Source organism: Stigmatopora nigra, chromosome 13 (assembly GCF_051989575.1).
Source record: "Stigmatopora nigra isolate UIUO_SnigA chromosome 13, RoL_Snig_1.1, whole genome shotgun sequence".
NCBI classification, from domain to species: Eukaryota; Metazoa; Chordata; class Actinopteri; order Syngnathiformes; family Syngnathidae; genus Stigmatopora; species Stigmatopora nigra.
Genome location: NC_135520.1, coordinates 9911091 through 9926086, shown reverse-complemented (window position 1 = coordinate 9926086; position 14996 = coordinate 9911091). Strand labels below are relative to the sequence as shown.

The following is a 14996-nucleotide window of genomic DNA, read 5'->3' as shown; positions in this document are numbered from 1 at the left end:
AGAAAAAAAAATATTGTATGATGAAAACTTATTTCCCCATTTATTCCAGAAGAAATGGAAAAAGCGCAGACTTGATAAATTGGCATTTTATCACAAACCAATCAGATTGCCCAACTTCAATTTGCTTTGTTTACATGGGAAATTTAAAAGGGACGAATATGATCTGATATTGTAAGGAGACAGATGACGAATTTGCCACTGTTACAGTTCATGTGGACTACAAAAAAGCACTATTTTTATTAAAATCGGGTTTGTGGGAAAGCCATACCAAAACCAGACGAGCTAATCCTAATTCTTGAGCAATTTCCCCAGTTCACTACTACTCAGCACATGAAACTACCCCGAAACGGCGATTCACTCAAAATTTAACACTTTACTATGATGCAGTTATGAATCGCGTTCCCGATCTGCACACAAATAGCATTTGATGTTGAAGGATCATGCCCATAACAAAGATAAATGTTCAATATTAGAAAGTAAGCACTGTGGATAGCCAACAAGCTAATGACAACGGGCCGCACCCTGCAACTTCACAATTAATAATATATGAAAACAAAGCACTTATAGAGACTACAGTACCTTGATGTCCCCGTGAAGGCTGAATTTTCATCTTTATATCAGTGATCCAACAGTTGCTGTCATTTTTTGTGACAGGCATGGGCAGAATGCATCCTCTGTTGAATATTTACCTGGCTTGCGGATAGCCAACATCTCTTCCGCTTCTGATGACAGCAGATGTGAAACGGACCAATGGGGAATCGGTGCGTCAATTTCTGATTCCACCAATGAGAGTTCAATTTTACAAGTATTTCTGACGAAAATATAAGTGTACCAATCAAAACTATGATCGTCAAAACGGGGCGGAACTTTTGTCAAATGCGCAAAAACTAAAGCTTTTATGTAACAAAGAAAGGTGCGTTTTGGAATGTAATAACTAGATTTGGCTGATATAAACCCAATTCAATTGAATTAACGCATTCAACATCTGGACACTAAATATAAAGCTTTGTGGCATTGAATTGAATGTTTTGTTTTGAACTATAGTTTTGAAAGATGAGAAAAAAATCCAAGCAATTTAGTTATCCTGTTTATATTTCTCTACATTTAATAAGGTCCAATCCAGCATTGTTTATATTTATTCATTTTACTGATGTTTTTGCAAGGTGGTCAGGCTGGTGAGTGAGTGGTCAGCACATTTCTGGGGTCGAGGGTTCTATCCAAGGTCCTGAAGGGGTGGAGTTTGCATGTTCTCCCTGGGCTTGCATGTTTTTTTTCTCGGTATTCCAATTTTCTCCCACATCCCAAAAACATGCATGTGGGCTGGATGAGCACTTTAAAAAAAAAAAAACACAGTATTGTTTACCACCAGTCAACCACCAATTGTGCAAGTTATCATACTTGAAAAGATTAGAGGCCTGTAATTGTCAACATGGGTAAACTTCAACTATCAGAGACAGAATGTGGGGGGGAAAAAACCCAGAAAAAATTATATTGTTTAAAAAAAAATAAGCAGAAAAGAATGATAAATCGTAACCAATTCTAATGATAATGATTTTGAGTTCATCTTTGATTAAATCACCAGACTTCAGAATTAAAGTAAATATTTTAATACTGCAAATGGATTTGTAACATTCACATTTTGCACAAACATTCCTTAATAATAAAAAAATGAGGATCTATTCCTTAAATTACAATGACATTTGCTTCACGTAAGTAATATCAGAGGCTTTTAATAAACTGCATCTTAAAGCATGCAAATGATTGTAACACTTTTAAAAGCACGATTTTCACACTATTCTCCATAGCACATAGAATAATCTTTATCTTGTCAAAACATATCATAAAAGAAGATTAGGGATATAAAATTCAACAGCTCAGAGAAACTGTAATGATTTGAACTGAATCATTGAAAAGATAAGACAATGGTTGAATAAAAAATCTTGGTATGAAAAGGAAACTTGCATGTAATTAAAATATATATGACCGTATATATATATTTTTTAAAAATTCAGGATTAAAAATTCATGAGAACATCTCTTTCGTGCATGCTTGTGTAGAATGGCTTTCCAAATACAAATGAGTGTAGTCCTGCTCTCAACTTCTCCGCAAAAGCCATGACAATGTTCAGGTCTCCTTTTACCATCAGATCTAGGTCAGTCTTTAAATTGCGTAGGGACCTGAAAGGTTTTTTCCCCTTTTGACTGTAAAGGGTAAGGAGTCAATGGTTAGCAACTTGTTAAACACAGGCACTGAAAAATAGCGCTATAGCTGCAGTTAAACACTACATCAGATACCGTCTTGCCACTAAAATGGATTGGACGTTTACCAAAGATGAACTATTGATAGACAGACACAGACTTTGACAAAGTCGGAAAACCCCAGTCTTTTCAATTGAGGTAAAGTCACTCATTATCTTTCTATTATAATCATTTTCATCATATTCATTGCTTATCCTCACTACTACTGTAGGTGAGTTTGAGCCTATCCCAGATGATTTTGGGGAAAGGGCTCGAGTGTACCATGAATTAGTCACAAGAAAATCTCTGTAATTTCTGGATATCCTTACAACAGTTTTCATTCTTGACTTAGATTTAGAAAGATTTTGTGAATATGGAGCACATTTGATTATCATGGATAATGCTCACAAACTAAGAGACAAAAAAAGTGAGAATTTAAATCCTTCTGAGGTCTTACAATTCGTAATTTCAGCAAAAGTTGAGGAAATTTGTAAAGATTTCTTACGTTTCATCTTCAATATACTTCAGGAGTGTGAGAGCCTTTCTGTGAAGCAGCAACAAGAATTGAGCCAAATAGGCACTCCGCAGGGAAAGGCCACACTTCAGCATAAACACCTACACATGACAAGAAATTTGAATACAAGATTTAGGGGAACCAAGAATAATCTGAGATACTTGAAACAATCATAAAAACATTCATGGAAAAGTTAGACTGTTAGACTTTGGAGTATTTTCTCCTTTGTCTGACAGAGTGATGTTACCCACTTTCCGATTACTCGGGCAGATGAAAAAAATGTCATGGAGCAAGTTATTAAACATTAGGCAAGCATATGAAAAAAGTAACACTTTATTTGTAGTATGAAATGTTAACTTTTCAATTCTGAATAATTCCTACTATACTTTTTCCTTTGTGCTATCCCGTTTGCACAAGTAAAGCATTTTGCCACATTTCTAGTCTGCAGAGAATAACATTGGTCTAGAATACTACAAACTTGAAATATTACCATTCCTTATTTCATTAGAAACTACAGTTGTTTATTGCGATTCAGTCGCCTGCTCGTAGCAAATAAGTCATGCAAATTGTGATAAGAAGGTTAGAATTGGTGTATGATTACCCACATGATACAAACTGTTTTACTCTGCAGAATTAGATGTGTGAACCTAGCATTGATATCAAAGGCAAAAAGGTTTAAGGACTTACCTCATCTATAAATGACTTCACCAAAGTATCTGTATGCATAACATCTTGAAATATATTCCTATAAAAAGAATTCAATTGTATTGTTATTTTTGACATTATAATCACATTTCTAAAACAACAAAACAATAAAAGTCAATATAACGATGGAAAGAAATGACAAGCTCACAAGTCAGGTGTACATGTTTCATCGGTGGAGATGATACTGTCAGGAGGTATGTCCGCTTCGCCGTCTGTCTTCCAAAGTGTATTAAGCTCAGACCGCATGTAGCCACGTTGTCTGTATGTATGTTCATGGCAAGGCGCCATCTGCTTGACTGTGTTGATGTCGATGTCGATGTGTGTGGTCGGATAAGGTGAGTAAAGCACCTGGCGGAAGGGCAGTACAAAACTACCAGTAGAGTCCTGAAAAATGAATAAAGGATTAGAACAAATGGAAATAGACACAGTGATCTGCAAAATGTATTTTACTTAACCCTTGCGAGGACAGTGGTCACTAGAGTGGAGAGCTATTTAAAAGTTAATACTTGATTCCTTTACAGTGCAGTGTAAAGAGTATATTTTTGGTCACCTAATAAAAACGTCATTAATAAATTTAGTAAGACTTGAAAATTATTTTTTTCCCAGTTTTGGACTCATTGCATGTAATTGTTGGCGATAAATGTTCAATAGGTCAAACTGGGAACTCTGGCTGTGAATTTTTATCTTTCAGCACCACGGTCAGCGCTAGACGTCCAATCCATTTTGATTAATAATCAGTCAAAACTAAGTGTTAAAAAAAAAGAGTCATGCACAAAAGGCTTAAACTTCAATGTAAATGCAGAGGAAAAATACAGTAACAGGTGAACACATGGCAAATACCTACCCAGAGATGGAAAACTATATAAAACTATTAATGGGATCTTACACAAGCAAAACCATTATGCAGAAAAATGACTTCAATAAAAAAGAAACATGCTCGCCAAGTTCATCCTCTGAGAACTTTTTTTTTCTTATTAAAGTATGTCCTTTTTGGTTTGCACCTCTTTGTGGTTTATGTGAAAAGTTCTGTCAAAATAAAAAACTGCATAACAACCATTGTATTTTTGTCGCTACTGTGTATAAGTGGTACCACAGAAAAAAAATACAAAATGAAGAGGAAACATTTTATATGTCGCAATGGAGTATACATCATAGTTTTGGAAAGGATTTTTTTTAATTCGAGGTGAAACCAAGAACAAACATAAGTAACAATATTGAAATAGAGAACAACTGGCAAATTAACATATATTAAAATAACCGTTTTTCAGATATTCACTTAAACATAAATAATAAGACCTCTAGAGTATTACATTTAAATCAGCTAGATTTTTTTGCTTGCTTGTATCTTACCTTTAGTAGACCCTGAACAAAGAGGCCTGTATCATATTTGAAAGACGAGTCTGCCTTGCAAAGGCGAGAACATTTCTTCTCAGCAGCAGTAAGAAAGAGGCAAAGTGTTCGCACAATCTGCCAAAATATGGATTGGAAATAATGACTCAAAAACCATAGAATTAAAACTATTCATGTAACAAAGTGGTTTATGGTGTGAAAATATTCTAGCTTTAGAATTGATTGATAGTTAAACTAAATGGATGTATATTTTGTATTCATTGATGTTATTGTAGCAAGTAATCTGGTGAATTTACCTTGTTTACTTTCTCTGGGTTACTTCCAACAACGATTGAACAACCACAAGTCTGGAGATGAGAGCTGATGGCCCTGAATCATAAATCACAGAAATAGATTTAGAACTACAGATAATCCTTGATATTAAATCTATATGCCAGTGAGCATGTATGCGTGACCCTGAGGATTTTTTTAGTGGTGCTTTACACATATAAAGTAGATGGCAATTTAGTGATAACTAAAAATATGACAATGCCAATGTAACACATGGCTTGACTCTGACAACAGTGGGAAGTGAGAAAAAAAAGAGTTTGTTTTTACTGTTTCTAAAATTCTTGGGAGCAGAGAGCATTAAGTGATGTAAATTAAGGCCTCACACCTAAATTGCATTCATAAGACGAGTCATTATTTTCAGCAAAAATGTGCTGGACAGCAAACATCAAAATGTTAAAAGCAATGATTTAAAAGGTTATATTAAAAGGTTGCAATTTCAAGAAATGAAAATAATTGCATGAATGTATTAAACAAGTAAAAAAAACAAATTTGGCATTCAAATCTGGTTAATTTTATTTCCCGCCCTATAGTTACTCAACCCAAAATAATACATCAGGGAATGCCCACTTTTTTAGCTATTCTGGTTGTGACATAACAACCAGAACTGATGATGATGATTCATAGCTTCCCAGAGCTGCACTAGTAATGTTGACGAAATGACAGAACAGCCAAATGATAACAAGAGAAAAGATAGCATATGGATAGATGCTATCATACTGAAGCAATTTGTCTGTGACATTATCTCCTATTTGGATAGTTTTTAGTGGGCAGGGCCAAGGCAGTTGTAAAAGAAAGGCTAATTAGGATGTAATTTCATTCTTAAGCCTTTTCTGTCGGTTTTTTTTGGATGGATTTGTGTCCAACATATGGTCTGCTATCACTTTAAAGTATTTTTTGTAGTATTTAAGTGCACCTTAACTGGTGGCAGCTGCTCAGTCTTCTTCCTTGCACTAAATTCGAACATGGCTCCTATCCGGCTGCTGGCTTATTGGAGTATAAGATTTTTTTTTTTTTGTAACGCAGTCATAAAAAGTAATTACCAGTTTTACAGGTTTTGCTAAAAGCACACGCAATCTGTTAATGACTGAATATATCATATCGCACATACTATTTAAACTAATGCACAACACGTCCACAAACAGTGCAGTCTGTTTGACTGGACACGAAATTTAGCATGAGCTATTTAGGATCTCAGTTGACAAGGCCAAAAGAGTTAATACCAACTGCTTGTATCCGAGTGAAGCATCGACTGCAATAGATGCTCTCTTTGTAGTTTATGGCTATTAACATGGATGATCTGACTGGTCCGAAATGATCTATACTTGCTAAACATTAAATCATCTAAGCTGTTTGTATTATTAAACTCTCTTACGCTATAAATGTCATTTAACGTGCAAATAAATTACTTTATTTTGCAGACCATTTTGCATCACAGCAAAATGCAACGATGAAGGTCTAAGGCTGTGAGCAACTTGGAATAGAGAAAACTTCAGCTACATTTGGCCCCTTTTCTCACTGGAGGGCTGATGGAGGTTAATATAGCACTACTCATTATCTATCATCGTTTGTCAGGATTGGGGCGCTTACTTGTGGAGGAAATCTTCATGGCAGCTGTCTCCAATGTCATCATCATTTAGCAGGGTGTCTCTTATCTAGTCAGATGAAGAAAAACAGGAAAATAACTGTAAAAGAGGTTTACTTGGCAAGATACAAATGACAAACAAATGTGCGGAATCATAATGTGCAGTAGTATCAAAAAGCCTGAAAACTACCATTATGTGCATAAGGAAACTGTTATTAATGAATGACAAAACCTCAGAAATGGGGCCGAATAAGTTAGTCTATCGCATTGCTCGACTGGCCCACATCCACACACTGTTGAAAAATAATGAATTATTGAACATAATGAATTAATGTTTTTTTTATTGGAGATGATTTAAGAAAAGTATTCATTTAAGGTTATCACTCTTTTGTTGGGGCATGTTTCGCCTTCATGAAACGCACACCAAAGATGAGCCCAGTCCTGTTTGCGTCAGGCTACCCACTTTTGGTGCAAATCAAACGGCTTTCAGTGTGGTATCTTCAAATTGAAGTACAGCAGTCGGCCGTCAATGGGCTCTTTACACAAAATGCCACATGACATCCCACCAATCAATAATTTGTAATGAGATGTTACTGTGCTTTTACTTTTTGTCAAATGATGACTACAGTCACTCACATCTATCTCTTCAGGCACACTGTGCGTCTTCATAGAGGAAAGCAGCTCCATAATAGGAACAATTTCCAAGCTCAACACTGCGATGATGTTGTAACCCTGAAATAAAGCAAAGGACAAAAAAAAACATTAATGGCATACTGTAAAGATGTATACACACTGAAATCAATGTATACCAATGGTTGGGTACTTAATGAAAATATATTTTTAAGGTTTTTTTAGTGTATAATAAGGCTGCAAAAACTAATTAGTAACATCGATAATTAAATTTTGCCAACAAATTTGATTATCCATTATGGCGGCAACTATTCGCGGGTGTGCTCAATGCACTCATGCGCATGGAGGGGTAATCAAGATGGAAGAAGGGGGTATAAACTCTTGTACTGTAGGTGGCAGTATGCACTGAATGGTTGACTCCAATCCGCCATTAATCATGTGTACAGTAGAGCGCAGTATGCACCTAATTGTTGCTTCTATTCTGCCATTAATCAAAAGGTGGAGATGCTAAAAGTTTCGGAGGATGCTTGAGCCAACCCCAGCTAACTTTAGGGACCAGACAGGTGACCCCAAAAATTGGTGCTCAGCCAATCGCAGGCAGGGCACAAGAATAAAGATAACCATTCACGATCACACTTATACCTAGGGGCAATTTACTGTGCTCAACCAGCCTACCCAACATGTTTTGGGGATGTGGGAGAAAATCGGAGTACCCAGAGAAAACCCACGCAAAGCTGTGAGGCTGACGCACTAACCACTTGGCTGCCAGGCTGCCCTGCCTTCTCTAAAGCAGTCAAGTTTTACTCTAAAGCTAAATAATATTTTAATATTTTAAGATTTTTTATCAACAATATTTCAGAGTAATTACTCAAGTTATTATTGAGGTCTCAAAATTACCTTTTGCATCCAAATGCGACCCTTTCGGATAGCATGCTTCAGCCTCTCAACGCAAATGGTATGTAAAGGCAGGTAGAAGGCCAGCTCCGTTTGTGGAAGAATAATGGACAACGCACAGGTGTTCTTGTCCCCCTTGAGTTCACCATCAAAGATGAGAGACACAATGATGACACCCTTCTCTGCCAGGACAAAAAACTTGACATCCACTGCGCCGCACTCGGCACTTCGCAAAATCTCCCCATTTAGTGTGTGATTGGCCAAGAAGGTCACATCTCCATCACTGAGCAACATCAGATGTTCCCCTTTTGGTGCCCAAATGTGATGAACACGGGGACCTAGGATATTGTCCCAATAAGCGAAAGTGGCAGCCAGCAGTGGACATTCTCCATCTATTGCAACTTCAGACTTTGCCACTGCAGGTGATTGTGGTGGACATGCAGAAGACATTTACGTATAAATGTTATGTTGTCTTCTGTAAAGATGGATAGCTGTCAATCTGAAAAGTTAAAACATATAATTAAACATTATAGCTGGTTGTTTTTTGAAATAAGTGAAACATAACTATATTCATGCAAAATGTACAAAAGATCAGGGGGATGAAGAGGCAGGGCTGTGCTAAAATATATATATATTTTTTTAGCTACTTTTCATTTCATTGGCTGTCACTGACAGTGACAGACGTTAAATACTGGAATTAAGTGAGGTTGTTGATTTTCAGGCTTTCATCATTGGAAATATTCATTCATTCATTTTCTGACCCAAAAATCGCAGGGCACCTGCACACAGACAAACATTGGCACTCACACCCATACCTAGGGGCAATTTAGAGTCTCCAATCAGCCTACCATGCATGTGTTGGGAATGTGGGAGGAAACCGGAGTACCCAGAGAAAACCCACACAGCCCCGGTAAGAACATGCAAACTCCACACAGGTGGACCGACCTGGATTTCATTCAAAATATGCCAAAGCCAATTGAGATCAATGTAAAAATGTCACTTAATAGCAATGCTGGTTCGTCCATCACTGCCATTGGTAGCCCATTGCGTTAAACAGGTTAAACACATTCCCTATTATTCGATGTACCATGCAGTATACAAAACTAGTATACAGAATGGTTGCCGAATGTGAAATATATATGAAAATATGATCCTAAGATAACAGATAAAGTAACTTACCCCCTTCACCGATTTTTCCACGAGCCCGATTTTAGTGTAGTAGTGTAATCTTAGTGTTTCATTCTTATGATCTTAAATTATTGTCTTTTGGTGGGAAGCGTATAGGGTGTTGACAAGCGTATCCAGCTGCAGTTCCGTCTGTTGTCGTCTAGATACTTCCTGGTGCGTACATATGACGTCTTATTGCCAGGCTCGCTGTAGTGAATGACAGTGGAGGGGCCGTTTTCCAACCACTGTGCGTTGAGGGATGGTTATACGGGAAATTGTGACAATCCAAGGAAAAAATCTTCATATTGCGAGATTAAAATTGTACTACTGAGGTTAAAATCTAAATATGACGAAGATTAAAACCATAGATTGTAATATTAGAAGATTCAAGTCTTAATACTAGAAGAAGACAAGATTTATACAATTTTCAAATGCTGGTGTGCCTTGAGTTGTTTTTATGCAAAAAGTGTAAATATATTAATAGATAATATTTCACTCATCTCTCATTTTCTGAAACGCCTTATCCTCATTGGGATCGCGGGGGGTGCTGGAGCCGATACTGGCTGTCTCCGGGCCAGCGGCGGGGGACACCCTGAAGGGGTGGCCAGCTGATCGCAGATGTACTGTATCTGATTATTAAAATTAATTTGATAAATATAAAATCATTCATTCCTTTTACGTATCGTTGTTTGCGCGTGGGCCTCACCGTTCTGGAGTCGAGGGTTTGATATGACAACAAACGGGCAACCAGTTTAGACTGGAGTTTTCCTGAGGTCTCATATGGAAAATAAATGAATTAATTAGCTCCTGCCCGATAAAAATGCAAAAAGAGACAGATTTTAGATGAACAATTGGCCCCATTTAATGCTATCTGAAATGTTTGTTATAAGGAGAATTAATGTTTGAAATTATTGTTTTAGTTTTCTGTCTCTGTGATTTAGAGTCAATCGGAGACAACAAGCATAACTCACAAATTAGTCATTAATAATTGTTTATCTTCATGCAATATTATAGCACAAATGGTAAAATGATTTATTATCATGCTGCAATATGAATCAATCATATGTACTGTAAATGGCATAATTCTATTCCTCATCCTTTACAGCAGAGGTGCTAAACTCATCTTAGTCACGGGCCTTATTGTATTTATTGTTTTCTTCTAGGGGTCATTAACTTCACTAATCCATATAAATATTTAACTCCTTTGGCTGCCATTGACAGCACTAGACTTCCAATGCGATTTGAATGGAAGGTAGGAATCAATGTTTATTTGCCCTTCCCAGTGGCAATGGAAAGTAAACTGGGAATGCCACACAATCGACTAATTACAGTGTGTTCATTCATTCATTTTCCGAACCGTTCATCCTCACACGTCTTACATTTTTATTGATTCATTTATTCTCATTTTTATCTTTTATTGATTTACTTTTTAAATATTCAGCTTCTGTTCTGGGGTCCCTGGTTCCAATCCAGGTCGGTCCAACTGTGTGGAGTTTGTATGTTCTCCCTGGGCCTGCGTGCGTTTCCTCTGGGTACCCCAGTTTCCTCCCACGTTCCAAAGAGGTCGTTGGACAGTCTCAATACCCCCTAAGTATGAGTGTGAGCTTGAATGGGTGTCAATCTCCGGATGCCTTGCAAATGGCTAGACATCAATTTTGGGTGTCCACCCGTCTAGTGCCTAAATTTAAGTGTGATAGCCTCCAGCAACCCCCACGACTCTTGTGAGGATATAGCGGTTCAGAAAATACTGAATGAATGAATTTAAATGTCCCCCTCTCCATTTTTGTTTCCCATAATAAAGACGTTAGGGGCAGCCCGGCGGACCAGTGGTTAATGCGTCGGCCTCACAGTTCTGAGGTCAGGGTTTCAGTCAGAGGTCGGACATCACTGTGTTTGCATGTTTTGCTCCTGGCTTGTGTGGATTTTCTCAGGGTACTCTGGTTTCCTTCCAAATCCAAAAAACAACATAATAGACGGGTTGAACACTCTAAATTGTCCTATGGTATAAGAGTGAGTGTGAATGGATGCCCGTCTCCTTGTAACCTGCGATAGGCTCCAGCACCGAGGCAAACTTTGTGTGGATATGTGATTCAGAAAATGAATGAAAATCTAAAATGCCTCAGAAGTTGCATGCCTGGAGGCCTCACACATTTTTATGCACATCACATCCAAGCACCAGCGGTACAGCTTTATTAGCTCCGAGCTGAGACTGATAAGACTGAAGGCTAGTGCATAAAATTACGTCACAGTGAGCCTTCTTTTTTCCAACAGCGTAATATGACGTACAGTATTAACTCACTTCGTAGCCGGGAGGCCCGCTTGATGCTCTTTGATACGCTCCTTTTTCTGTTATTGCTCACATCTTTCACACACACGGCTGTGCGTGCTGACACTTGCCACAAGCTGTTTTTTAATGGGGCAGTTCCATTGGGAAATGTGGTTTGGCTTTGGCCAGTGCAGGAGTGTATGCTGAGATCATGCACGGTGGGATTTTATAAAATGTGTGGCATCATTTCATATCCATTTGAAAGGAAGCAGCTGCTCAAACGTCACTGACGTCACTTTGTACTTGCCCACGCAAAGCGTAGTAGTCTGATCATCACAGTGATTGCAGAGGACAATCCACAAGGGTTAGCCACCGTTTTTCCTTTGCATTACCATAGAAAAAACAAAAGGTGAAATAAAATAGAATTAGTCAACTGCCTATATATGTCAACACTGTGGCATCAATTGCTATTCTGCCTGAGAGTTGAGCGCTTCGGATCTTTTGTTGATATACGTATGTAGTAGTGAAAATCTTCCAAATCACTAATAGTTCAAATGTGTCCTTTGTAGAGAACAGTAAAAAACTTGAATATCTTTCTTACTCATTGCACACAACCTAATTTCTGTTTTTTCTTTTTCTTCTTTTTGTTTTGTATAGAGGACATGCGTACCTTTCAATGGATATTAAATTATGAAGGAGTGGGAGGCGTTGTTACCTTTGATTTGAGCAGGTTTTTCCAAGATGGTAATCTGTATGCAATGTATAGTACTTTATTTTTGGTCTAGAAACCCCAACTCAACCACCCTTCCTTCTACATAAACAACACATCTGTAGCATTTGGACTGGTCCAATCAATTTTGGGATTTTTCCATCCTAATGAACTGCCTGTCAAAATACATACAATGTGAACACCTTTAAATATAGTATGTACTAACAAATACAGTTTCCCAGTAAAATTTGGTCAAGTATTGCAATGAATCGTATGAATTTATCGTAGTAGTTTTAAATGTAATTTACTACTTTTAGTATTGGTTATGGTGACATTTACTAAACATTAGACAACCTGCTGTATATACTGCGTGAATACAGTGGTACTTCTACTTAGGAAAAAAAAGCCTGGCAGAATTTGTCAAAGCTTGTTACACTTTATCTTATACTTAAAATACCAATCTCTGTGGTATGAATAAAGTGCTTGGATCGTTAATAGCTGGACCAACAAATAACTTAATAGATTCACTGCATCTCATTGGCTTTTTACAGCAACGCCTTTGTAAAAGGCAAGCTACAATGAAAATAATGAAAGAGCATTTGAGAGGCTTTGATCTTGTCATCATCATGCAACAGCAACGGCCTTAATATTTCCCGTGAGCTTTGAGACACAGAAGACCTGCATTCCCTTTGCCATCAGGATGATAACATCAAGCGCTGTCTAAAAATGAAACTATCTGTTAGAGCAGGGTGCCAAATCTGCATTTCCTTTCATCTGACTTGTCAGGTGATGAAGGAGGCAGCTGTTGAACCTTTTTTTCCCCACACTTGAGCAGTTGGTCCAGAAGTGTAAGAGGATGCAGATATGTTGATTTGTCTTGTCAACCCAAATGAACTGACAACTCTCTGCTACATTAAAATTAGGCTATGTTTCTATTGAAGGCCAGTTCAGATTTTACAACGTGTCTGGTTTTTATCATTCACTCATTGATTCATCTTCCATACAAGCCATCTTCGAAATGGTTGCGTGGGTTGCTGGAGCCTAACACAACTGTATTCAGGCATAAAGCAGATTATACCTTAGACTGGTCCCCAGTCAGTTATAGGGCACACACACAGAGCGACAGACAACCACTCACACTGCCAACGAATGAGAATCGAACTCAGACTGGCCGCACTGAACTCAACCGGAAGAACCACAGCACCAAAGGGTGGATTAAATTATTAAATTCCAATTTTCTAATATTCAATCCAAGTCTATTTTGAATGTGGATTTGATTTGAATCATTTATTATGTGGGAGAAAATTATGTACTCAAATTTGTTAAGACATCAAAAGTAATTAAATGATCTTCAAATGAGTTCATCACTAGTAGACATCCAATATATATTTGCTGGTAGGGTGACAAAGAATATACATTTGTTCAGCTCTGCCAGTTCAAAAGGATTTTCATTATCCTCCAGTTCTCGCAAAATCCGATTAACCCTATGACAACAATTGTCTAAGTAAGTGTGGTAAAGAAAATACAAACTAACAACTGAGTATTCATACCCTAACCCCCCTAACAAATATATCCAGATCCAACATTTCAGTAACAATACTTGAATACCTTTTGATACTTTTAACAATCTTAATATAATAACCTTTAACATTTCTTCATCACTAAATTAGAAAAGTTTGAAAAGAAGCTGAATTTCACACCCAAACATTTAGTTTTATTTGGCTAATGCTTTCATCATACCAAACCTTATGATACCCTACAAGACCCCAATTTGATTATATGACAATTTAATGAGATTTTTATATTTGTTTTCATGTCTTTTTTTTTTTCAAAATTGCGCCGTTCAAGCGGCAGCCACTGGCAGTACTAGTTCCTCCATTCCTAATCTAATATAATCTAATCTAATGTTTCATGTTTGTGCAAATAAACAGACACTTATTCCATTTCTTTTTGTTCAACTCTCAATCGCTATGATTTCACATATGTATCCTGTCTTGGTTAATCATGTGCAATTCATGCTTACATTGTTTTAATTGTACCACAAATGTTTAGTACACTACTACCCTGTATGAAAATGAGTTTGTAACTATATTAAGACAATATGGAAACCCTGCCAAAAAGAGATAAACTGGACTAGGGAAGGTTAAATCTACTTATAAGGTTTTCAGAATAAAATGATCACAAACGACACTGCAGAGATGGCACAGAGGCAACTGCTAATCACTAAGTACTAAGTATCTGAACTGGAAAACAGAATAATGGGGATAGAGCATGTAGTATTTGAGTTTTACAGACTATTTCAGAAACCAGTGAAGAGGTACATATATGCAAAGTACTAGAAATTTCAACTCAATACCGATACCGAAACATTACTTGATATTTGATACTGTTTTCTATAACTCGTAAATAAACAAAATTATTATTATTATTTTTAATTAAATTGTTCTGCACTATTGACGGTTATAGACATCAGATTATGAGGCTTTTAACAATTTATTACAAATTAATTAAATTATTTTATGACAAATAAACATATACTCCATAAGGTGACAGCAAATAAAATTATATTTTCATTAGCTGTCAAAACATCTTCATCCTAATGGATTGAACAT

The 14996-nt window shown here is 37.0% G+C and overlaps 2 protein-coding genes across 10 annotated transcripts in view; both read right to left on the bottom strand.

The window, feature by feature from the left end:
• kiaa1109 (KIAA1109 ortholog) overlaps positions 1 to 720 on the bottom strand; it is a 60366-nt gene extending 59646 nt beyond the window's left edge. For all 9 annotated transcript variants that reach the window (XM_077730781.1, XM_077730785.1, XM_077730786.1 and 6 more), the window contains exon 1: positions 580 to 720. The gene's annotated coding sequence lies outside the window, so the exon portion shown is untranslated. The remainder of the gene's footprint in view (positions 1 to 579) is intronic.
• Positions 721 to 1591: 871 nt separating this feature from the next.
• Positions 1592 to 9598, bottom strand: c9orf72 (C9orf72-SMCR8 complex subunit). Its single transcript, XM_077731167.1, has 10 exons — positions 9422 to 9598; positions 8246 to 8741; positions 7355 to 7450; positions 6724 to 6788; positions 5103 to 5175; positions 4807 to 4923; positions 3605 to 3840; positions 3439 to 3496; positions 2743 to 2852; positions 1592 to 2201 (listed from the first exon to the last, which is right to left on the bottom strand). The coding sequence occupies exons 2-10, from the start codon at positions 8690 to 8692 to the stop codon at positions 2015 to 2017; spliced, it is 1389 nt and encodes a 462-aa protein (XP_077587293.1). The 5' UTR covers positions 8693 to 8741; positions 9422 to 9598; the 3' UTR covers positions 1592 to 2014.
• Between the last annotated feature and the right edge of the window lie 5398 nt (positions 9599 to 14996).